The following is a 23,784-nucleotide window of genomic DNA, read 5'->3' as shown; positions in this document are numbered from 1 at the left end:
TCTTTTAAGAAGACAATCTTGTTAATAAACTAGATGCCACAATGAGTTGCCATGGGAATGTGTAGGGCGTGTTTTCTGTCATGGTCAAGTTTTTTCCCATTAATTAACTAATTTATTATATCCCAATATTCACCCCCTTCTCCTTCCAGTCCCCCCTCCCACAGCTCCTCCCTCCAATGCCCCCTTTATTTTCTGAGAAGAGGGAGCTCCCCCCACTGGGTATTATCCCAACCTGGTACATCAAGTCTCTGCAGGACTAGGTACATCCTCTTCCACTGAGGCCAGACAAGGCAGTGTAGCTAGGGGAATGGAATCCACAGACAGGCATCAGATTCAGGAACAGCCCCCTGTTCTAGTTGTTGGGGAACATATATGAAGAACAACCTACACCTTTCCTACATATGTGTGGGAGGCCTAGGTCCAGCCCATATATGCTCTTTGGTTGATGGTTCAGTCTCTGGAAACCTCCAAAGGATTGTACTGGTCAGTTTTAAAGAGAGTTTGGAACCTGCCCAGCAAGCTCTAAGGAGGAGAAAAGGACCAAGTCTAAACCAATAGCAAATGCCTAATCCTGGACTGGGCATCTGCAAATGTAATTTACTGTCTGTTCTTGATCTCATTTATGGAGTGTGATGCCTGCTGTGATAGCAGATTATGCTAAGTATTAAACTGATAATAGACTGCTGATGTGACAGTTTAACCAATCCCTTTTTCCTTTTTAATAAGATTTTTAATTTCAATTACTGTGATTATGTTCATGGAAATACTACTGGACCTTATTCTCTCTTTGTGTCTCTTTGTCTGTGTTTCTGTCTCTGTGTCTCTCTGTTTCTTTGTCTATCTCTATCTGTCTGTCTCTGTCTGTCTCTGTCTGTCTCTCTGTCTCTCTCTGTCTGTCTGTCTGTCTGTCTCTCTCTCTCTCTCTCTCTCTCCTTAAAGCAGGGAATATAAAGGAACCTTTTGGGAAGTAGACTTTCTTCCCACCAGTGTTGTATGCTGGCCCTGTGATAGCATCAGAAGCAAGGGGCAAAATGACCATTTTTATTACATCAATTTGCCCTCATTTCATTCTTTTATTCTTTGATATCTCTGTAATTCTATGGTTCCAACAATAGACAATGGTGAAATGGGACATATTAACCCATTAGAAAAAAAGGTTATTCTGGGAATGACAAAATATATAAATTCTTTTGTATTATTAGGTTACAATTTATTCCCATGGAGGGGGGGAAACAAATTACTTGAAGAACCCTGTATTTGCGAGTTAGTTTGTGATTAAATTTATATTAGTTACAACAGACTTTTGAATATGGCCATGGGCCGAACCTTCTTTTGGCCAAGCTAACACACTATTATTTTAGGAACTAGATGGGCAACTTGTCTCTGATAATGTGCAATTAGATCAGCTGCTCTTGAGAAAGCGATAGCTAAAAAGATAGAATTAGTAAAAAGGAACAAATCACACCTTAAAAGCCAAGTCCTTCATCACTATTGTGCAACACAGAACACTTTTCTTAGTCACTCCATGGCCACCTGTGTATTATTTTCTATTTTAGACATTATTATTTTACATGTGTTATGGCAGTCCAATCTATATAAATAGACCCGAGGCAGTGTCCCTCTGGATCTGGCTTCTCATAGCCATGTGTGCAGACTGGACGTTTTTATATGATAATCTCTAATGTATACTTAGTGAGCTGCCATCAAAGTTAATGTGTTTCCCTAAATATCTATGCATTTTTTAATCACGTTTTCTTGAGAATGACTACCTTGGGCATGTTGACAATAAGAGAACTCTCATTATCATCAGGTGTCATCCAGACAGCTAGAGCAAAGGTCACAGCTCTTCTATGGCCTTGCTATTTAAGGTTAGATGAGTTATTTCAGGCTGAAAAACTATTCTTTCTTGCCTTTAGCATGGATTTTTTAAATAGAATAAAATCAAAGTTTCATAGGGAATCAAGCAGATCAGATCTTTCACAAGCATTGATGATTCTCAATGAAAACAGACTAAGTACAGATCTCAGCCCAAACATGGAAGACCTGTCATGCAACAAGACTGCATGTGGAGGAATCTACATTCTACTGAAGCCTTCCTCACATGCTGAGGCTCTGCCATCCTTCATGCATATGGGAGGTGTAGATTTCATTTTAGGTTAATAGTAGCAATCTAATAGACTGTAAATAGGCTCTCTCTGTACCCAAGGCATTTAGCATGTGGGAAACAAGTCTGTTGACTGCTTTACCTTGGGATGCTGTGTCTTGGGGGAAGAACAATAAAGTCTGTTGTCTGCGTTAGTGTGCCACCTTATAGCATTGGGTAGGGAAACTGTCCACAAAAGATGTAGGAAAAACATCACCATCCCTTCAGGGGTTCTGGAGCACTGAAGCAAAGGGGAACTTATCCTGGACCTCCTCAGCCATAACAGCTCAAGTGGAGCGAAGGTCAGGTGATTTAACCCACTGCCTGCCTTCCCCTGACTGGGTTGATGAGAATGCCTTGGCTAACCCGTTGGCTCTGCTGTATTTACAGCAACAAGTGTTCTGTCCCTTGCTCTGGCTATGCAGTAAATGGTGGCAAGGGATTTTGAGATCTCTATAAGCTCCTTGCTGGAACATTTTATGTAGCCTTTTGAAAGTATCTGGGATATCTAGAAGCAAATGACAGTCACTGATCCTCCAAATACTGAGTACAGTGCTTCCATCCAGCTACCATGGTTGTTCCTTACAATACACACTCCTCAGGTGTAATAAATAATAGCTATGTCCCTAAATGGTTAAGAGATGGCAATGTTTATATGTGATTTCTCTTCTAGGAGGGAGAAGCTTCATGTATAAATGAAAAAGTGACTTTGAGGCCGTACATCTGTGAGCAGTATCAGAGCAATTAGGCCCCTATATAATTGAAGCTGCCTGTTCTCTGAAATGAAATATTGAACTGAGGTCCTCCTTGCACATTGACATAAATGCAAGACAGGGATGGATCTGTGTTTTTAATATTGTTGATGCTATTGGATTAGACATGTTCCATTTGTTGGGTCTGTTTTGCAAGCCTAAATTTGAGCCCAGACACTTTCTCCATATAAATGTCTCAAGAATTGCAGTCCCACATCCATCACCTCTTTGCTTTTGAATTACAAAGATAACCTTAAGATAGGAGCCGTCTACTGGGCAGTGTGATACATACACATAAAGGGTGAGCCTCCTTAGTGATGAAATCAGCCAATGCCCAAGAGGAAAGTAATAGGCAGAAAGAGTAGAGCTGATGAAAAAATTGATTCTTTTCCAAAACGTGATATGTTTTCTATGAAGCAAGCATCAGCTGAAAGAGATTTTTTTCCAACTAAAGAGAGAGACTGACAGTAAGGGAAGGAAAGGTATGTGAGGGATCAGGGGATCAGCTTGCTCCTTACTCGTTCACCATCTCATGTGAGGAGGAAGTTAAGAAGCATTCTTTCTGTCTTGAGCTGTTTACTCGAGGCTGGCAGGATTAATCATTTTAATGCTGATAATGGACTCTACTTTTCCTGTTCTTGTACCACATGTAGCCTCCACAGGGCATTGCCTTTTCTGTTGTAAACAGCGTGTTGTTTGTTTCCAGGTTTGCCGAAGATGCAGGTCATTAGGAACTACACTGGCACCCCGGCCCCAGGGCTTCATGAAGGACCACCATTGCATATCCAGGCAGGCGACACTGTTGAACTTCTGAGAGGAGATGCACACAGTGTGTTCTGGCAGGTACTATCCAGATGATAACAACTATTTTGATCTAATGGATGACTAGCTATTGAATACAAACTAAAACTCTGGCTGTTAAAAACTTTTGTGCTTCAGCACAGAAACCACACATGGCATGGTGGGATTATTGTTTATTAAGCGTCTCCATGTGTACAAGGCCAAGATGGCCATGAGTGCCATAATGCTAAGGAAAAACAGTGTCAGGGCTGGGAGTCATAATTACCATTTTTATTAAAATTCATACTTGGTTGGAACATTTTCCTAAACCTAGTCCCTGTGGGTATGATCTAGCATGCATGGCTTTAATATATTAAGAATTCAATCCATGGAAAATACCTGACTTACTTGCCAGTGGCCATTTGGGGCCCTATTTGATTTTTTTGTACACCCACCATATCTGGAAATCATCTTAGGGGCTCTCTAAGCATTATTTATAAAATATATGAAATGTAAGAAGTAATTGATTTTGTTGATATTTGTTAGTGATGAAATTCCGTTTTGCTAATAAGCCTACCTCTGATTTAGACATTTTTGTTGTGATAAATGTAATATGCTGTATTAAGATTCTATATAGCTGGCTACCAGATTGTGGTAGTTCATTAAGAGAACATGTTTTTTTTTTAAATATGTGTAGAAATATTTACCAGTAAAGTTGAAGAATGTTTTAACTATTCATTGTACATTGAGCATAATGGAGGGAGAGGAGGCTCAGTAGGAAAAATGGCAGGTGAGTGGATTGTGATCATGGTTAAAGGAAAAGGAAACAGAGAAGGGGCATAGGATGAAAAAGCCCACTGTGAACATGAGCATGCACATTTATAACTGTTTCACTGTCAGATGTGCTTAGATCCAATACTTATCTCCACAGTCATCATTTCAACTGCTGGAGCTCATGACTTTCTTGACATCTCAACATGTTTCCCAAGGATTTTTGTCCTCTTATTGTTCATCCTCTCCAGAACAGGAAGAGAAAAATATCAAATTCAGTGCATGATTCTTATATTCATCCACTTAGACATAGTTCCATTTGCACCCACAATGTCCCCCTTATTCAAGACTCCTTTCTTCTTGAATTTTCTGTCCTAAAATTTCTTCTTCCTTCTGTACTGGCATCTAGTCTATAGCACATTTATATGTGCACACTCTCTATGTTTCAAACATATAACTCAGTCCTTTGCCCAGGTTGTTCTGTCAGGTTCCCCCATTCCCTCACCATTTTTTCCCTTAACACTCAAAGTCATCATGGAAGTACTCCGCACTCTGTCTGGACTCAGTAGCTTCTGTTCCTGCTCTAGCCACAGTCTAGCATCCTACTAGGCTTAACTTTTATCAATACTGCTATGTAGAAAGCAGAAGAGCAGCTTTGAGTAAACAATAAACCATACATTTTTAAAATGTATAATTTTTAATTTTTGTTGTTGTTTTTGTTTTGGTTTAGCTTTTTCGAGACAGGGTTTCTCTGTGTAGCCCTGGCTGTCCTGTAACTCACTCTGTAGACTAGGCTGGCCTCAAACTCAGAAATCCACCTGCCTCTACCTCCCAAGTGCTGGGAATAAAGGTGTATGCCAGGCGCCACCACTGCCTGGCAACCTTTTACTTTTGACATCTCTCTCTCCCTCTCTCTCTCTCTCTCTCTCTCTCTCTCTCTCTCTCTCTCTCTCTCTCTCTCTCTCTCTCTCTGTCTCTGTGTGTGTGTGTGTCTGTCTGTCTGTCTCTGTCTTTCAAGTCAATTTTGCATTCATTGATGATGTTCTTCTAGTTCCTACCCTAAGGTCACCATGGTTTTGCTTTTAGATTATTGATAAGTTTGTACTTTAAAAATATATTATGTACTTTACAATAATATATTTTTTCTTTTTGTATGGAGTTTTGGTATATTAAGTGTGTGTGTGTATGTGGTATGTGCACATGTTCATATGTAGATTGTTGAGCTACTTCATGCTAATGGAGGCCACAGGAAGACAACAAGTCTCCTGTTCTGTCACATTGCCACAAGGTCTTTTGCTGAACCTGGAGCTGGACTGGCGGCCAGTGAGCCACATCTGTGATCTTGTCTCCAGCTGCCACAGTGCTGGGGTCATGGTATGCAGGAGCATGTCCTGCTTGCTAGCTGGGTTCTGAGGATTTGACCTCAGATCTCCAAGCTTGTGCAACTGAGTGCTCTTACCCACTGTATCACCTCTCCAGCCCATGAGGAGAGTTTTCTACATTGAGTCTTTATCCTGTCACTATTCTTCATTTCTGCTATTCTTAGAGTTTTCTTCACCATATGCCATCAGAGGTTTTATATAAACAACTATGCTTACTTCATCCTTTCCACTCTAGACCCTTGAAGTGATTTCTCTTACCTTGCAGCAATGGCTATAACATCTGTACAGTGTGAAGTGGTAGTGACAAGAGAGAATGTCATTGCTGTTTTGCTGCTCTGAGAGAAATGCATCCAGTCCTTTACTACTGAGTATGATGTTATGCAGGAAGCAGGACAGTTTCTTCCAAGTACAAAGTAAATTTCTCTGTGAGTGAAGAGCTGCCTGCTTCTATCTGATTCCTCTTTAGTGAGTTCAGGTAGTTGGTCTCCTTCTAAGAATTTGTACATTGTATGTGTGATTAAATTTAATTGTCTGATGTTCATAATATTAATTGTTGATGTAGTGTCTATAGAGTCATTTCTGTCATCCTTCTTCCTAATCCCATTCTTTCCTCCTTGGAATCTCTTCTAGTTAATCCTCAATAGATAACTCTGATATTTTCTATTCCTAAAACAGAAGTAGGTCATGGTTTCTTTGCTTCTCTCTCTCTCCTTTTTCCTTACATCATTGATTTCTGCTCCAGACATTATTCTTAATTTCTTCTCCTTCTTTTGGACTTAATTATTAGCTTGGGAGTTTTGTTTGTTTTTAGGCTCTTAAGGTAACACATAGGTTTATTGACTTGCTTATTTCACTTTGTTTTATTTTCCTAACACATGTAGATAGCACAGCAAGTTCTAAGTCCTATTTTGGCTGCCTTCTTAGCCTCCACTATACTCTGTGTTTACTTTCTGTCAGCTCAGAATACCTTCTAAGTGCTCTTTTATGTTTTCTTCTGGGAAGTTAGGAAATATATTATTTTGTTTTCAAGTATTAGGGAATCTTCCAAATGTTCTTAATCTCTCTGACTAAAAACTACTGACCTTCCTTGTTGGTATCTAAAAGCATAAAAATTATACAGCTGAGTGACAGCTTGGTATCTTTCTATTTATGTCTGTATTATATGATATTAGAGTCAGGTTGGATAGGTATCTTTGCTGTGTTATTAATTTCTAATTTAATATCTCTTCACAGGAGAAAATAGATTGTATGACTTATCATTTTAAATTAGTTAAGAATTGTCTTATCGCCCAGAAAATGATTGTGCTTGACAAATGTTCTGTATGAGCTTAGAAAGGATGTTTATTCTGTGTATACGCAGTAGAATTGTCCTACAAATGTCATTTAGGTCAAAATAATCAACAATATTGCTTAATTGTTATATATCCTTATGGACTGGTGACAATAATCACCCAATCTATCTATCCATCCTCCTAGACTCTGTCTTACACTTTTGTACATTCCATCCTTCCTCCTTTTTTTTCCTCTCTAACTCTTGCTCACCAGTTCCTCTTTATTTAGCTTCTAAATCACCCTCAATGTATTTTTTCTTCTCCATCTACATTGTAAATTTCTGCTCAAATCATCATGCTTTCCCTCCCTTTTGTGCCATGTGACATCTGGGATTATCTTTAATTGCTATCCTTACTGATAGAATTTGCCTACCACAGCCATCTTGCATACCCCTGCGAAATTCAGATATGGTTACACAATCTATTAATGTCTTTCCGTGCTCTCCTTCTGACCAAACAGTGTTCACATGTCTGTTTCCTAACAGAGGTGTTTATGAACTATAGACTCAGCATTGCAACCTTGCTACTTTGCTGACTTCTTAACTTACCATTCTCCCATTTAACCATGTAACCCTCAACATCCTTGCAATGATTACCTTTAATTGTTAACTTGACATAACATGCAATCACCTGGGAAGAAGGTCACCACAAGGGATGGTTCAGATTGAGTTGGCCTGTGGGCATGTCTTTGGGGGATTGTCTTGGTTAAGTTAATTTATATATGGGAACACAGTCCACTGTAGGAAGCACCATCTCCTGCTCAGGAGGTTTCTGAATTGTCTAAGAGTGAAGAAATCAAGTTGTTCAATACAAGGAAATAGGTGATCAAGCATCCATTTGATTCTCACTACTCTTGGTTGTAGATGTGCTATGAATACACTTTGGAGTTCCTACCTTGACTTTCCTACAATGATAGACTATAAGCTTTAATTATAAACTAAAGTTGCTTTTTATGGGACATTATCACAGCAACATGAAGCAACTAGAAAAATCTCCATGAGCTTCTACCTGCTACTTTATGGTATTTTACTACAAACCCCAGCAGTGATAGTTTTATTATCCTGTCTACTACCTTACTTTAACCCCTATTATCAGGCAGAAGTTGGCATTTAAAAAATATTTTGTGACAACAAAAACCACAATCAACTCAAATTTATTATATAGTGTTTTTTTGGATACAAAGTAGATTTAAAAGTGTATTTTAAATATAGTTACACATGTATTAGTAGTGAAAATTCTGAAAAAAAATAACCCAACTGCTATTGTAATTTTTATTTTATACATAAGCAGTCAAAGCTACTGAGAAGTTGAGTAGCTGGCCTGAAGTTGCGTAGTCACTGGGAAGAACTGAGAATCAAACCTAGAGATTCTTGATCCCGAGTCTAAGTGCTTAATTTTCATACTGTGCTGTGTCTTCACGACTGAATTACCTCATGATATCCTAATAAGCTTGATGGTGTTTCTGGTTAGAGCTACAAGTTTCTTTATGCTTGATTGAAGTGTTTTTTCTTCAGTATCATGAAGTCTCTGACAGTATGCCAGTCTATTTTCACTAAACAATGAATTGTAGGTTCTTAGAATGTTCTAGGTTAGTAAGGTGACTCTTCTGCCATGTTTGATATTAACATGCCATTGAACAACTGAGGGCATGCAGTGGTTAGAATCCCAGGTTGGACACTTGGAACTGACCCTGTCAGAAACTCTGTGGAGGCTGTGGACTACAGATACCTGCTTGGGAACTTTTTAACGTTCTGTTCACCATAGTGGTGTCAGGGTCAGACTTTGTATGTTGCAGGTGCCTACTGGAAATGCAAAGGCAGGAGCTGTCAGATTTTTAAGTTTTAGACCCAGAGCTGGTGCAGTGACTTCTAATGCTTTGCATTGGTTTAAGCTCAGAACTCTGAGAAAGTTCACTAGAGAACACCCAAGTAACAGGGGCTACAGCCAGAAAACACTTTGGGATTTGTCTGAGCAGTGCTAAGAATAAACTTACTTTATAAGCCGCCCTTGAGGATTCTAAAAGCCAGTCAATTTCTCATTCTAGAGATATCAATAGAAAATAGTGAGGCTAAGCACAAAATATTGGAGCTATTGAGGCATATAAGTGGTACCTGAACCGTGGTACGTTTGAGACCACAGCAGAGACCATGGGAATGGCTCAGCAGGACTCCTAGAAGGCTGCACAGTGTGTGCTCAGCAGCATTTAACTGTGCTGAAGAGAGAACTGTACATATAATGTTTTCCTAACCAAATATGTTTCCTATTTCTCTGATAACTTAGATACATAGGATTTAATTACACCTTTTAAAGTTTTTGTTTGGTAATTTTGCAGAGCGGTAGGTTTGAGAGAGACTTTCAGTATTCTTCATCATATTTACAGACTTCTATTCCTTTATTTATTTTGTTCCCTATAGCACACCGTCTCGAGAATCTGACAACTTAGGCTTTGTTCCAGCTGAGCTCATCCTTCCCCCTCTTACTATCTTGTACAGTCTTCTGGGGTTTTTTTTTTTCCCTAGGCAAAAAGAAAATTGCTATTAATTCTAATTTTCTCTTTAGCTGCCTAGAGGTGTGAAGATTTTCTGGTGTGGTGCTAAAAAGGCATTGGAAATACTCTAAGAGAATCACAGGATAAATGAGCGGAAGCTCTGAATGACAAAACGTGCCTGTGACTTTTTCTTAGTGGAATGCAGATCTAATGGTTAGAAGAAGAGTGGCTAATGCTTAGAATAGAGAAGAACAGTTAGCACACTTATTTCAGATAGCAATTATGCATTGAGTGCTAGCTCTAAATTCCCTGCTCAGACACCTTCCTGCCCCAGAATGAACTCTCACTGGTTTGACATTAGATCTCTTATTTTTAGAGGAATCTTTCATGCTTGCTGCCAACTAGTAATGGGTTTACATTGTCAGGCATATGTTAAAATTTCACCTAGTGTCTGGCTTAGACATAACGTGTGCCAACATTGTCTTATGAGTACCTCTATATCATCTAAAGCATGTTTAGCTGGAGTTATTGCAGGGAACAGAAGCAGAGTCAGAAATCCTGGAGTGAAGTCATTTATTGGTAGCCAAATAGTTGTATGGCTTGGATAAGGTCTTTTAATTACTATGTAGCTTAATTCTAGGTATCACATGAGGTGGGCAGATGAGAGTAGTATTCATAAAACTGGTTGAAATCACTGGCTGGGGCTTTATAATATCAACATACAGCCCTTTTCCCAAAGATGGGGATAGAGTGGGCCTGTTTTGAACCCAGGGTTGCATTAAGCTCCAAATAAATCATACGTGAGCCACTGAGTACATGATCAAGTTGGTAAGATTCCATGGTAATTATGGCACCATGTCCAGCTCATTATGTGCTCATTGGTTGAAAACCAACCTATTATACATTGCCAAAACCCAAGGTGTTCCGATGAACTCAATTATTTTTGGCTATGATAGATATTAAATAAGGGAAGTGTTTTCAAATTATCAGCATATAATAAAATTATGCTGGCCCCAAACCTCAGATTGAAATTGACGTATTTGTTTTCTGTATTTTAAACCATGTCTAAAGATGTTGCAAAGCCCTCAAGTAGGCTGTCATGATGAAATAAACTTTTGTTTTACAGACTGGACATATGGACGGTTTATAGTAGAAAACTGGCCAGTTTAATTTCGTGTTTTATTAAAAAAACCAAAACAGTAGGGTCTTTCTTCCTTGTTGGTTCTCATATATAAAGAAGATTTTGGCTGTTTTAAAGTTCTCTGTGTGTACATATGTTTACAGGGTCTCCATTTACATACTTTGTTCATTTTCCTGCTCAAAGAAAACATATAGCTAATGGCTTTCACCCTTCACCTTGTGAGTTCCTCTTAGGGACTGCATTTTAAAATTGCCTCAAGGATATAGTTTCAAACACTCCTTCCGGTAATCTTATCCCATCTCATTTGAGATTATACATAATTAGCACTCAAGAAGCAAGTTGAGTGTTTTTTTCATTTCCTATGCTAGAATTTAGGAAATCCAAATTCCATTTGCTGAGTTTTATTGGCTGTCATGTACCAGTGTGATGGCCAAAAAAACAGAGAAGTCTAAAGGCTCAAATTTAATTACATAAAAAGTGAGAGTGACAGTGATCCCTGTAAAATAAATCAGTAATATTGTATTGTAGTCACTAAACAATACCCAGCCATCTAGACAGACCCGTTAGTCTATCCACCTATGTAGTCGTCCATCCAAATACATAAAAATTGCCTACAGTGGTTCCCACTGTGTTTCATATTGGAAGGACCAGAAACAATCCCTTCAGTTTCTGATCCTCATGATCTGAATAGTCAGGATAGAGAATGCATTGTTTTGAGGTTTTTGCTAAGAGGTTTTGTAAATTCTATTTTGAAAAACACTCACGGAGTTTAGCCTGTAGATTAAAGTCTGAAGTACTTACCACAAATGAATTTGCATTTGAATTTTTAAAAAGACTTTTGTACTCGTTAAGAGCTTTGGCCTATTTGTACATTTTTGAGAATTTTTGCTTTCTCAACTGTTTTCTCTTTCAAGTGAGTCACTTCACTCATTAATGCAGAAAGTCAGATCTTATTGTAGACTGTCATGTTTTCAACACACACCATGCCCAGAGCATACAAATTACCCTCCAGGATGTATTGGGACTCTCTGTCTTTGAATAGATATTAGTCTCCTGCGCATTGTTATTATCACAACAGTAATTTCTATTGAAGTAAGTGGGCTCTCTGCATTTTCATTATAACATCTTTCAAACAATGAATTGTCAATTGAGCTGTGAAAATGCACGCTGTTCTGTCTTCCATTCTAAGAGATTCATTTTGGCAGCGCCTTCTTTCTTTCTGTCTTTGTCTTTTCTTTTTTCTTGAAAGCTATATAAAATTGTCTACAAATGAAATGCATAGCAAGTAGGGAACTGGCCACTTAGGGTTACATTTTTCCTGGTGCAGGTGTGAGGCCTGGCTGCTGTCTAACAACATGCAAGAAAATTTCTGTTCACACCATCTGACTGGGGACAACCTGTTGCTTTTAAGTAATAAGATACGTAAAGACAGAGACTCATTCATAGTGGAGTGGCCTTTTCATCTGAGAGATGTTTTCCTAGAAACTCTATGGATTTTACTAAGCAGAAAGCAGAGGAAGCTGGAGGGAGGGGAGGAGGGAGGTAGGGATAAGGAAGAGGGGAAGAGAGGCCAGGGAGGGAGGAGAAAAAGAGGAGACAAGCAAATGTACCTCTGATTTCTTCTACAATAGAGCACTCCCCGTGTGTTTTTTTCTTAGACTAAAAGCCCTTGAACAAGGAGGACCCTCTGTCCTAAATCATGGGGTTTTATTTGCTCCGTTGTCATTTATGAATACCCAAATGTGCCACTGGGGGAATTTTGTGAGATAATTGGAACCAAAAGGCAATTATAAGTACAAAATTGCAATCAGTGCCAAAAATATGTATTTTTATCCAGGATGAAAATTAAATAACGTAGAAAATAGTCGTGATACCTCACAGCTGCAAGCCCTGCAACTAAGGGGTCCTTATTGGAAGGAGTAAAAAAGTGGTTTTACACAAGTTCTGATTAGTCACAGTCACATTGAGAGCTGTGGGCTTTGTTGTTGCTATTGTTTTCAAGCTTATTGTCTCCTTTTTTATCAGATGCCAGTTGCCAAATTAAATTCAAGGTCTCTTCTGTTCTTTCACTCTCAAGGTTGTGTGTTAGGCACACTTGGCAATCCTATCATCTTCCTTTTTCAGAAATTCATTTTAGATTTCTAACACCTAGGAAAATGAACTGGGGGGGGGCAGTTATTTTGGTAGAAAATTGGGAGGTAAAAGCCATTGGTTGATGTATGTTCCTGAGAAAAGTTTTTGTTGGTTTTATGTTTTACTTTGTTTTTTTATTTGCAGTGTGCCTCAGTGGGAGATTGCACACACACACACACACACACACACACACACACACACACACACACACAGAGACAGAGACAGAGACAGAGAGAATAAACAAACAAACCAAAATCTTCTGTGGTTCAGGAGTCCCAAGTCAAATGTAACATTCATTTCACATGAGGCCAGTAGTAGTGAACCTAGAATTAAGGAGTTGTGAACTGGCCATGCAGGACTTGGCCAAACATGTGTTTTCCTCCTATTAAGCTAAGAAAATAAAAAATAAAAAGAGAATTGCCTGAGAAAATCTTCTTCATGTGATACATGCGTTCTTAAACCTCCAGTCTAGATATTTTAGCCCCCACCCCTGCCATCATCTTCAGCCTATCCAATTTTCTTAGCTAAAACCATCTTTATCATCCAAGAGCCCTATACTGGGGCATTATCTCCAGTGTCTTTCTTATTTAAAAATAGTTTTCAAAACACACAGCTACCACACTGCTTCCTGATTGGCCATTCTAGAGCACCCCTGATAGATGAGAAGAATTGTTTTTATCTGTTTCCAGGGCTCAGAAAACGTGTCCAGAATAAATAACTATTCAGAGATGCTTTATCCAGCATTTGTCTCATACATTTTCAAAGGCATCATTACCTCCGAGTTATACTTTATGCCATTTGAAAGATCACTAAAAGATTCATCTTGTGAGAGAATACTCTTACAAAATCCCCATCTATGAAATGGGAATATTAACTTTTCAGTGACTCATGGGGGTTTTAAGAAGTTCATAGGAAGCAAACATGAAAAGAAATTGAAAAGGAGAAAAATTGTGTGTCTGTGTAATGATTAACACTTTTGAAGAATATACTTCATTTTCCAGAAGTAGAAAAATAATTATCTGGAATTTTCATTTTTTAATCTAAATTTCATACTCATCTTGTTCAATTTGCATAAGGAGTTGCACTGACAATTTGACTTTTGGAGGCTTTTTTGCCCTCCACATACCTACACTTGATTCCTAAAATTACTTTTACCTTTTCCCTCATGATAATGCAGAAAGATGAAAATAATAAATTCTGTAGGAAATAGCAGATTGAAGTACACTGTGGGTAGAGACCAGGAGCCCTTTCCACAGAGCTGGTTTGCATGAGGAAAGCCTAGAATGTCTCAGGGCTTGAAACTCAAGAGTGGCCTTGTCAGCAATTTACAGAAACTTGGCTTAAAGACCACAGTCTTTGATCAGGAGGGATGAGGTAGCTCCAGGGAGAATGGAGGAGATGACCCTTCCTCCCTGCAACTCTGGAAGTTACTGAAAAGGATTAAGACCACACTTTCCTAATAGTTCTAGAACATACAAGAATGTTAGCTCTAAAAACATCTTCTAAAATTGTGTTTTCTCTCTTGATCTAAAATTCAAGTGTCCATCTGTGTCCTCGTCAGAGGCGAATATAACATTAAAGAATTGTTTATAAACATTACCAGATTCTTGCTGTTAAGAAAACAGATTCCTAAATTCAAAATAAAGACAACTCATTTCTTTGATGTTATAAACTAGAGTCAGCATCTCAGCCTATTGGGGCACTGACAGGTATTTTTCCCAAGTTAGATTCCTGCCATGCAGACATTTCTTCATGAAACCAGAGAGACTCAGGTCTGATCATGCAACACCCCTGCTGAGTGTGGGAACCTGTGTTAAGTCCCCCAGTTCAACTGTGCTTCTGCACTGTCTCCTAGCCCTTGTCTAGAATGAGGAGACACCATCAAAGCAAAATTGAACTTGTGAGTGTGTGGATACAAAGCTATTCTTAGTTGGTCCGTATATTCTAGAATCACCAGACCTTTATTTTGACAGGTATTTGCCTCAAAATATCGAGTATTTTGACCCTGAGAGCATCATGATCCCTAATTACAGGAAAGGCGAAGTAGGCAGCATATGACGGTAATGGAGCAAGGAAGACCCTGGAGAGATGATTACAGAAGATAATAGACATTAGTAAAGGCTTGTAAGAAACACTTTCCCTGGGTAATTGCCAACTGGCTTTGATTGAATAGATCATAAACAGGGTTTGTGGGAGTGTTTCCAAGTATACAGACTGTATTGTGGGAGTTGGCAGAGCTCCTGACACAGTGGATAAGGTCCTAATTGTTAACTCTGGAGATGGACACTCTTGGTCAGTTTTCTTACTTGCATTTTTCCTTGCATTACTGGATTATGGTCAGGAAAAAGCATAGGTTATCCTGTACTTTGAGGAGGCTACCTCCACCTAAGTAGAAATTCTGTTGTCCTTTTCTTCTGTTATGTTACTGCCATGTAAGCTATATTCTGGCACAATTACTGAAAGACAATGTCAATCAAAAAGTACATTCAATGGGCTGTTAGTCTGGAATTGCCTCTGGCACGGCCATTGACTGAATGTGTACATCCCCTTCAGATGTTGGGTCAAATGATTTATGAATTTGTAATATACTGAATTTTAGTTCTTTATGATTCAAATACCTAAAGAAGTGGTGATCATATCTATTTCCCAGCAAGCCAGTCCCACGCCCTTCAGTAAATACTTATTTCATAATTAGTCAACATGAAAGTAAGGGAGGAAGTTCTTATCTTCTGGCCATAAATGCTATCAGATTAAATTACTGATCTCTAACATGATTTGTCAACAAGTTTTGGATCCAAACACTGTGGGGGCAACAATAATTCACTGGGAAACTGTAGAACTTGTGAGAGGTGCCTAATACTGTAGACCCTGGGAATCCTTTGGTCAATTCTCTTGCTTCTTGGAGGAAGATATTAAAACTGAGAAAAAAAAACTGGGTGACTTATTTAAAATCAGAAGGCCAGGGACAGACAGCCAGGTTCCAAATGCCCTGAGCACAACCAATTATTACTCTATAAGTTTGTTGTGATCTGAAAGCCCATAGAATTCTGTGAAAATATATTAAACATGGAAAAGAAATTCATTGATAAGGTGACATTATCAAGTGATATTTGAACAGTGGCCACACCTATTTATTTATATCCCTCACCTGTTTAGCACAATGCAGTGCATACACTGAAAGATCAAACGTTTCATCACAGCATTAATTCTGCTCTCAGTAGAAAATAATTCCTTTAAAAGTGTCTAATGTTGCACGAACATTTAACATAGAAAGCCAGGACCTAAGAGCATTTCCATTGTGCTTACTTCTGATTAGAAAATCCAAGGTTACAAAAAAAGCTATTTCTTGTTGGCCACTATTAGAAAGAAAGAAAGAAAGAAATGACAGATTTCTTTGGGGCTTTGTTGAGCCTCGATTAACTTGGAGCTGGTATCGCTTCTCTCCAAGGAGGGGGCTTTCCAAAATGGGGCCAAATCTTGCTCTTCTTTGCAGATTTTGGACTGAGAAACTACTTGAGTTTTGGATGTTCTATTTGGATTTACTTTGCTGACTAATTTTCTTCCATCAAAGACACTTAATGTTTATTTTGCCAGAAAAAAAAAATAACACTGTCGGGAAAATATGAGTCAGGATGGCATCGTGTACATATTACCCAGTAAGATTGGAAGGAGCACCTCAAGATACAAATAACAACCTGGGAGCTCCCTTTCTTGTTGGAGAAATACAGAGACCTCTCTGTAGACATTTCCCGAATATAGCAGGGAGAATATACCACCATTACACTCCTCTCCCATCTAAGACCTATGGCAATGCAGCTTCTGGTTTTATAGTAGTTTTTTTTCTCCTTTTCTCAGTGTACATTTTACAACTTTTGATTTTAACTGTTTTTTATTCCAGTCTCATCAGCCAAAATTCCATAGATGGAGTAAAAACAAACACTTTTGTATACATTAGAAACACTATCAGCTATAATTGTGTTCTTTGCCATATATTTTGATGACTGGATCTAATGATCAACCTATACAAATTGAAAGGAAGTATGATTTCAAAGATGGCGCCCAAGGATGAAGTTTGACAGAACTCTAAGTTAAAATTGTTCCTTATGTAGAAGTGACCAACATCAGGAATAGGAATTTCAAGTCTTTATTTCATTTCAGGAGCTTTAAAAAATTCATACACTAGCCAACATGGGCAGTTTTGTGTTCTTTTGTGTGTGTACATGTAGACTTTGGGGGTCTTCACAGTAAGTACTTAACTCTCCACAACGGTGCCTGGCTCCTGCCAGTGTGCATTGGCAGGAAAATAGCTGTTGAGGAGGCAGTGACTGATGAAAGAATATGTTTGCTTACAATAAAACCGCTGTGTACAGCACAGACCTCTCCAGAACATAGGCTGGCCATTAGAATGAACATGATAATGAAAGTTCATGCTATTTGTGAATTAGTATATTTGCCTGGATACCAGTGGGATAATGGGGTTATACATCAATTTAGGCATTTCTGTTTTATTAAAGTGAAAATCTAAAAGAATAATTTGAGAGCAATTGAAAACAATATTTTAGATAAAAGAGAAAATGACTACATAGCATCTTCAAATGGCTTCCATACATATTAATTCTTCAATCTTTGAAATACCCTGATGAGGTACTTATGGGAAATCTTGTCATTATTGCTTACCACTGTGACTTGTCTATATCTGTGCAGCTTTTTATAGTAGACTAGCAAACAAAGCAAGCTATTCTGGTGACCCTTCCTGTGACACTACCTTTCTATGTATTTTAAGAACTAGCTCAGACATATGTCACACAGAATGTGGCAGTTACAATATGGCCATAGCTGTAACCACAGATCACCTGTTAGTAGATGCCAGTTTCTGACTGGTCTCTCCTGCTCACTTCCCCTCTCATTATTTGGGCACTTGTTTCATTACTTGTCTTTATGAAGCTCATCACAATGATTATAAAAAATAGTGCTCATAATTATTTGATTTAACTACCTAATCTACTATCTAATTTCTACCTACCTGTCCATTCAATAAACTAATCCGTTTCTTTACTTATATTCCAATAATTCATGGTCTTTCTGTATGTTCTCCCCTTCCAGAGCTCAAGCAATTTATTTCTGATAGTGGAGACATGATTGGGCAGTGTAGCTGTTCTGGTTACTAGCCATGTGAAATAAACTGCTCAGTAACCTCACAGCACTGGCATCCATATGTTCTGAGTGTTTGGTGCACCGTAATGGGGGAGAATTTCCCACCGTTCATGAATAACCATTAATCTAGCCTTTTTACATTGGGCTTTCCAAATCTGTTTCAAATCATTTTGAATGCTTCTAGGAGTGCATTAAAGCTCCAGTCTAGATAGTATTAGGGGGATAAATGAGCCACGGGAAAGAGATGTGGTATTTTTCTTCAAGCAATTTGTTCCCCTTTTTTCCCCACAAAGTTAGAAACCAAGCAATTTACGATTAAGATTTTTGGAGGACATCTTCCGTCATGTTAAACCTTTCTTGTCTGTGGGTTTAAAAATGAAGTTTTAGCTATGGCATCCTGGCAAGCATTAACGTTTTTCTCTCTACAGGTAGATTACAGGTTTATTTCTACTGGCAAATCTAAAATAGCTTAAATTCGTTATGATCCACTGTACACTCTTTCAAAGAAAAATGAGGAATATTTAAAACCTAAAGTCAGTTAGGAATAAATAAGAACCTGACTGTGCATTTGTATTTGTGATATTCAGGAATATCAGAGAAAGTTGTCAATAATTTTAATTTAATATGTTTTCTACAGAAGCAACCTGTTTTTCAGAAAAGAGAGAATTGTGATTGTATAAATTATAATTTAATATTTTCTTTGTGTCTGCTTCGATTTATTTAATGAGTCTTAAAGGTGCCTCTATTCTCAGCATATGCAATTCTTGACCTATTTTCTCAGGTCCTTTCCTTTCCAAAGAAAGTATTTCATAAAAAGTCTCAGCCAGTAATGTTAACTTTACAAACTTCCCATCACACGATGCAAGATTCCCTGCAGAATAGATGCATACAAAGATAGCGTACTATATATCAGGTGACACACAGTGCAAAGCAGCGATGTTTTCAAGTTGACCTTGAACATGTGAAAGGACTCACAGAACAAATATCAGACCGGAACATAAGTACAAGATTATTCTTATGTCTGGCATTTGTAATAGACATGAAAAAGATGCCAAGCTGATAATTTGACCCAGAATAAAATTCTCATGTAAGAATAAAAGAAGAAAATTCAGACGTATGTCTTTCCTCAAGGTTAGTAAAATCCTCCTAGGTAGATCATCACGTTAAGTGCACTGAATCATTGCCTTGGAGGCTGGCTTATTTCTTAGTTACAGCCTGCAGTAGCATCCATGTGTAAGGGATTGACAGCTGCTCCACCCATTAGTATTAATGAATTACCAATGTGCATCCCACACACATCTACCAAGGAGCCAAAGACATCCCGCCTATACTCTGCTTTCTTTTGAATCCTCCAAATGTTGCAGGGTGGCTATTTCAAATAGAAATTGTTGAATATAGCATACATTAGCTCCCAAAACTAAGACTAATGTCTTATAGGAGTAGAAAGGAACTCTAACCTCATTCATCTGTTAAGATAGGTCACAGTAGCTCTCACTTCTCTGCCTTAAGGAACATGTGTGATCCTTAGACAAATATAACAATACTGCTATGGCATTTAATTAAGAGAAATTCTGCTTTTATTATTATATTTAATTTTTTTTTACAGTCCAGTCATTATCCCCCTCCTGTTCTGCCCTCTGACAGTTCCTCGTCCCATCCCTTCTCCACCATTTCCAAAAGGATGTCCCATACCCCCACATACACCTCCCCACATACTGCCAGGTCTCCCTCCCCATTCCCTGGGGCTTCAAGTATCTTTAAGGATTAAGTATATCTTCTCTCACTGAGGCCAGATCAGGCAGTCCTCTGCTGTATATGTTTCAGGGACCTCAGACCAACTTGTGTATGCTGCCTGGTTTGTGGCTGGCTCAGGGTCTGAGAGATCTTGGGGGTCTAGGTTTGTTGAGACTAATGGTCTTCATATGGGCTCACCTTCCTCCTCAACTTCTCTCAGCCTTTCCCTAACTCAACCTCAGGGGTCCCCAACTTCAGACCATTGGTTGGGTGTAAATATCTGCTTCTATCTCAGTCAACTGCTTGTTAGGCCTCTCGAAGGGAGGCCATGCTAGCTAGTCTCCTGGCTGTGAGCCTCCCCTTGAGATCAGTCCCAATTTGGGCAGGTCACTGGACCTCCTTTTTCCCAATCTCTACTCCATTTTTGTCCCTGCAGTTCTTTTAGAGGGGAACAATTCTGGGTCAGAGTTTTTGACTGTGGGATAGCAACCCCATCCCTCTACTTGATGCCTTGTCTTTCTAGTGGAGATGGAGTCTACCAGTTCCCTCTCCCCACTGTAGGGTATTTCATCTAAGGTCCCTCCCTTTGAGTCTTAAGATTCTCTCACCTCCCAGGTCTCTGGTACATTCTATAAGGTCCCCTCACTTTCCATCTCCGGAGGTTGTATAGTTCCATTCATTCTGCTGGCCCTGAGGGCTTCACTTCTGGTCTTCCTCCCACCATACCTGATCATGTTTCCCTTTGCTCTATGCCCCTTCCCCTCCCTTCTCCCAGCCAGGTGCCTCCCTACCTCTGCCCTCTGTTTTCTTCTTCTTCCAAGTGGGATTGAAACATCCTCACTTGAGCTCTTTGGCTTGTTAAACTTCTTGAGTTCTGTAGATTGTGTCCTTGGGTGTTCTGTACTTTTTTTAAAGCTAATATCTACTTATTAGTGAGTACAGATCATGCATTCCCTTTTGTGTCTGAGATACATCACTTACTGTGATTATTTTCTAGTTCTATCCACTTGCCTGCAAAACTCATGATGTCCTCATTCTTAATAGCTGAGTAGTACTCCATTGTGGAAATGAACCACATTTACTATATCCATTCTTCTGTTGTGGGACATCTGGGTTGTTTCCAGCTTCTAGTAACACAAATAAGGCTGCTATGAACAGAGTGGATCATGGACCCCTGTGGAATGGTGGAACATCCTTTGGGTATATGCCAAGGAGTTAAAACATAGCTGACATGACCATTTGTAATCTCTTCAGTGAAATCTGCTGTACTGCTTGTCTTTGAGGTGATATAAGAAAGAATAAAAAAAAAATATGGTCCTTCCTTCCTTCCTTCCTTCCTTCCTTCCTTCCTTCCTTCCTTCCTTCCTTCCTTCCTTCCTTCCTAACAAAGGGCCTAGAATTTATTTAGCTTAACAGGTTCTCTGATCAAAAGAAAACCTAGGACATATGCACCTGTAACCCTCACCCTGCTCCCTGAAAAAAATCCCAACTAATAGATAAGCTAATATTTAGAAAGACAAAGTTTTCTTCAACAGAGACATTTATCTTCGCATCTAGAAGATTTTTTTTTCACAGCCCATTATCCATCCTCTTTCTTTGCCAGCTTCTCAGCCTTGCTTATCACTTTTCGTATTCTTCAATATGGGTGCATTTTTCCACCATGTCAGTGAAAACTCAGAATTGGAATCTTGTTACCATGCATGTACAAGTCCTTCAGCTCTGCTACTTATCCATCTCTGTTCATGACTGTGATGTTGAACTTCTAGCAGTTCATGTTGTCCTATGCTTCCATAGCCTTCCCTCAGTAGGCAAGACTTTAATCAGCAAGAGACATCTTATCGGGAAGAGCGTTCAACTGCAGACTTCTTTTTGGTTTTGGCACATTAGAAGGCAAAGGTGTAAGGCAAGGGACTGGAATATATATGTCTCGTGATGAGCTCTCTACATGTGCCTGCTCCCTGAGATGCAGAGTAAGCACAACCTTTTATCCTGGCATGATTGTTGGCTGCTACTATTTACCTTAAAGTGGTCCTCATTTGTGTGGAGAATGTTTCTTGTGCAGCTATAGTCTCTTCCTCCAACATCAGGATGACTTGTTTCCATTCATCAATTTCCTGTAGTCTACTTGGTACTAAAATGGAAAAACAATAAGTGTATCTGTCAATGCATACTCACAAGTTATCCAGTTCAATGGAGTCACTTCCACCATTTCTGATTTCTGACATAACACATTGCAAATAGATACATATTATATAATGCACACTCATTTCATAAAATTCCATGGAGAGGTCAGAGAATTTCACTGAAGAAATACCTTAGTATAGAAACAGCTTGATGCCTTTTTAGCAGCTAGATATAAAAATTATGTATGGTGTATTTTACTGTCTGTGACATAATTTGAGCCCATAGCAGTGATTGCCATGGGACTCTCAGATTGAGAGAAAGTTACTTTAATTAGGAAATGTTTATTGAATATCCATTATGCACCCAACACTAGATTATACAAAATGAGCAAGACCTTGTGGACAACTTCAAAGAACGTATGGACTAGTCATGGAGATAACCATGTAGAATAATAGTTACCCATTCTGATAAGTTTGTGCTGTATGCTGCTAAGGGTATGTGAAGGGGTGATGAGTGAACTAGTTGGCAATCCAGTGAGGATCTGCAGCATGAGGACTGCTTTATATAGAAGATGAGAGTGGGTCATCTAAGCTTTGGAAGAGGAACAGACTGGATAGATGAAGAAGCCCTGGGTCAATTTTGTGCTAATGAAGTGTATGGTATTATACTGGCCATTATTCACTCTTAGAAAACTATTACTGCTTCTCCTATATATTCTATAATTATTGTATTCTATAATTCAATAGACTGAGACCTATTATTGATTTAGTAAAGAAGGGGAGTTGAAATGTCACTACACTTAAAAGAACCACAATTCCATAATTTTCTCTTATAATATGACTTGGAAAAATCATTGTAAAGCTTGTTCTTTCACCTGTAATATCAATATATATTCTATCCTAAAAGATCAATGCAATAATTAATGAAAACTCAGAATGTTATGTAAAGTGCAGTAAGAACTTTGTAAGCATCAAACTTTATTAGACACACAGGATTGAGAGATATAATCAAATGGTATGTTGACAAGTAGATATGTTATTTTATAACCATAACTTGAAACCACATGGAAAGTTCAACAGTTAAGGAAAAATATCTCTGCCTTTACTTGTTCTGGGCCTGTGAATTAATACTGAGGACTGAATGCAATAGGCAAGCAACCCTGAGGATACTGAGATGAACAACATGGTATAAACAACAGCATGAGGATCCCAAGGTGAACAGCATGATATAAATATCTGCATGGCTTTATTATTTTGTTTTCAACAGTGTTTTTCTTTTTCTTACTTAGGGACGAAACTTAGCTTCAGGAGAGGTTGGATTTTTCCCAAGTGATGCTGTCAAACCCTCTCCATGTGTAAGTTCTCATATTTCACTTCTGTCTCATTTTATTTCACCTTTGTTACTATGATCAATTGTGCAAGAGGGTGCACAGGATATTGACTGCCTAGATGCTCATTGGTTTCCTTAATATTTTCATAGGAGGGCAGGACTTACAAGGGTATAATCTTACAGGATTTATTTTAATTTGTGCCGAAAACACTTCAAATGTCAAGAAAGCAGGATGCAAGATGGAAATATAACTTAGAATTTGCACAATTGTTTAAAAGTCTTTAGGAAAAGTCACCACGGAGTAGATGTACTGAGAAAGCTTGACTTTCCTCATTGAGGGTAAATGGTCTAACCTGCTCCTGGTCACTCAGGTTACAGGAAGTCATTACACTTCAACTGGGGTCTTTGAAAGCATAGTAAAGAACAAAAAGCTCACAAATTCTTCAGCCAGGTCTCTGAATACACTTTCCATGCTTTAGAATGTCTTTCCTGTTTATTTAATATCATCATGAAATTTTCTGA

At 38.6% G+C, this 23,784-nt stretch overlaps 1 protein-coding gene across 3 annotated transcripts in view; it reads left to right on the top strand.

Moving 5' to 3' along the window:
* Positions 1 to 23,784, top strand: part of Vav3 (vav guanine nucleotide exchange factor 3) — a 335,454-nt gene that overhangs the window by 273,836 nt on the left and 37,834 nt on the right. For all 3 annotated transcript variants that reach the window (XM_021157267.3, XM_021157266.3, XM_085835571.1), the window contains exons 20-21: positions 3,602 to 3,738; positions 23,222 to 23,287. In XM_021157267.3, the coding sequence (XP_021012926.1) occupies positions 3,602 to 3,738; positions 23,222 to 23,287 (203 nt within the window). The remainder of the gene's footprint in view (positions 1 to 3,601; positions 3,739 to 23,221; positions 23,288 to 23,784) is intronic.

The sequence above is a fragment of the Mus caroli genome, unplaced genomic scaffold, assembly GCF_978045245.1.
Source record: "Mus caroli unplaced genomic scaffold, Mus_caroli_1 scaffold_3, whole genome shotgun sequence".
NCBI lineage: Eukaryota > Metazoa > Chordata > Mammalia > Rodentia > Muridae > Mus > Mus caroli.
This window is presented reverse-complemented; position numbering and strand designations above follow the sequence as displayed.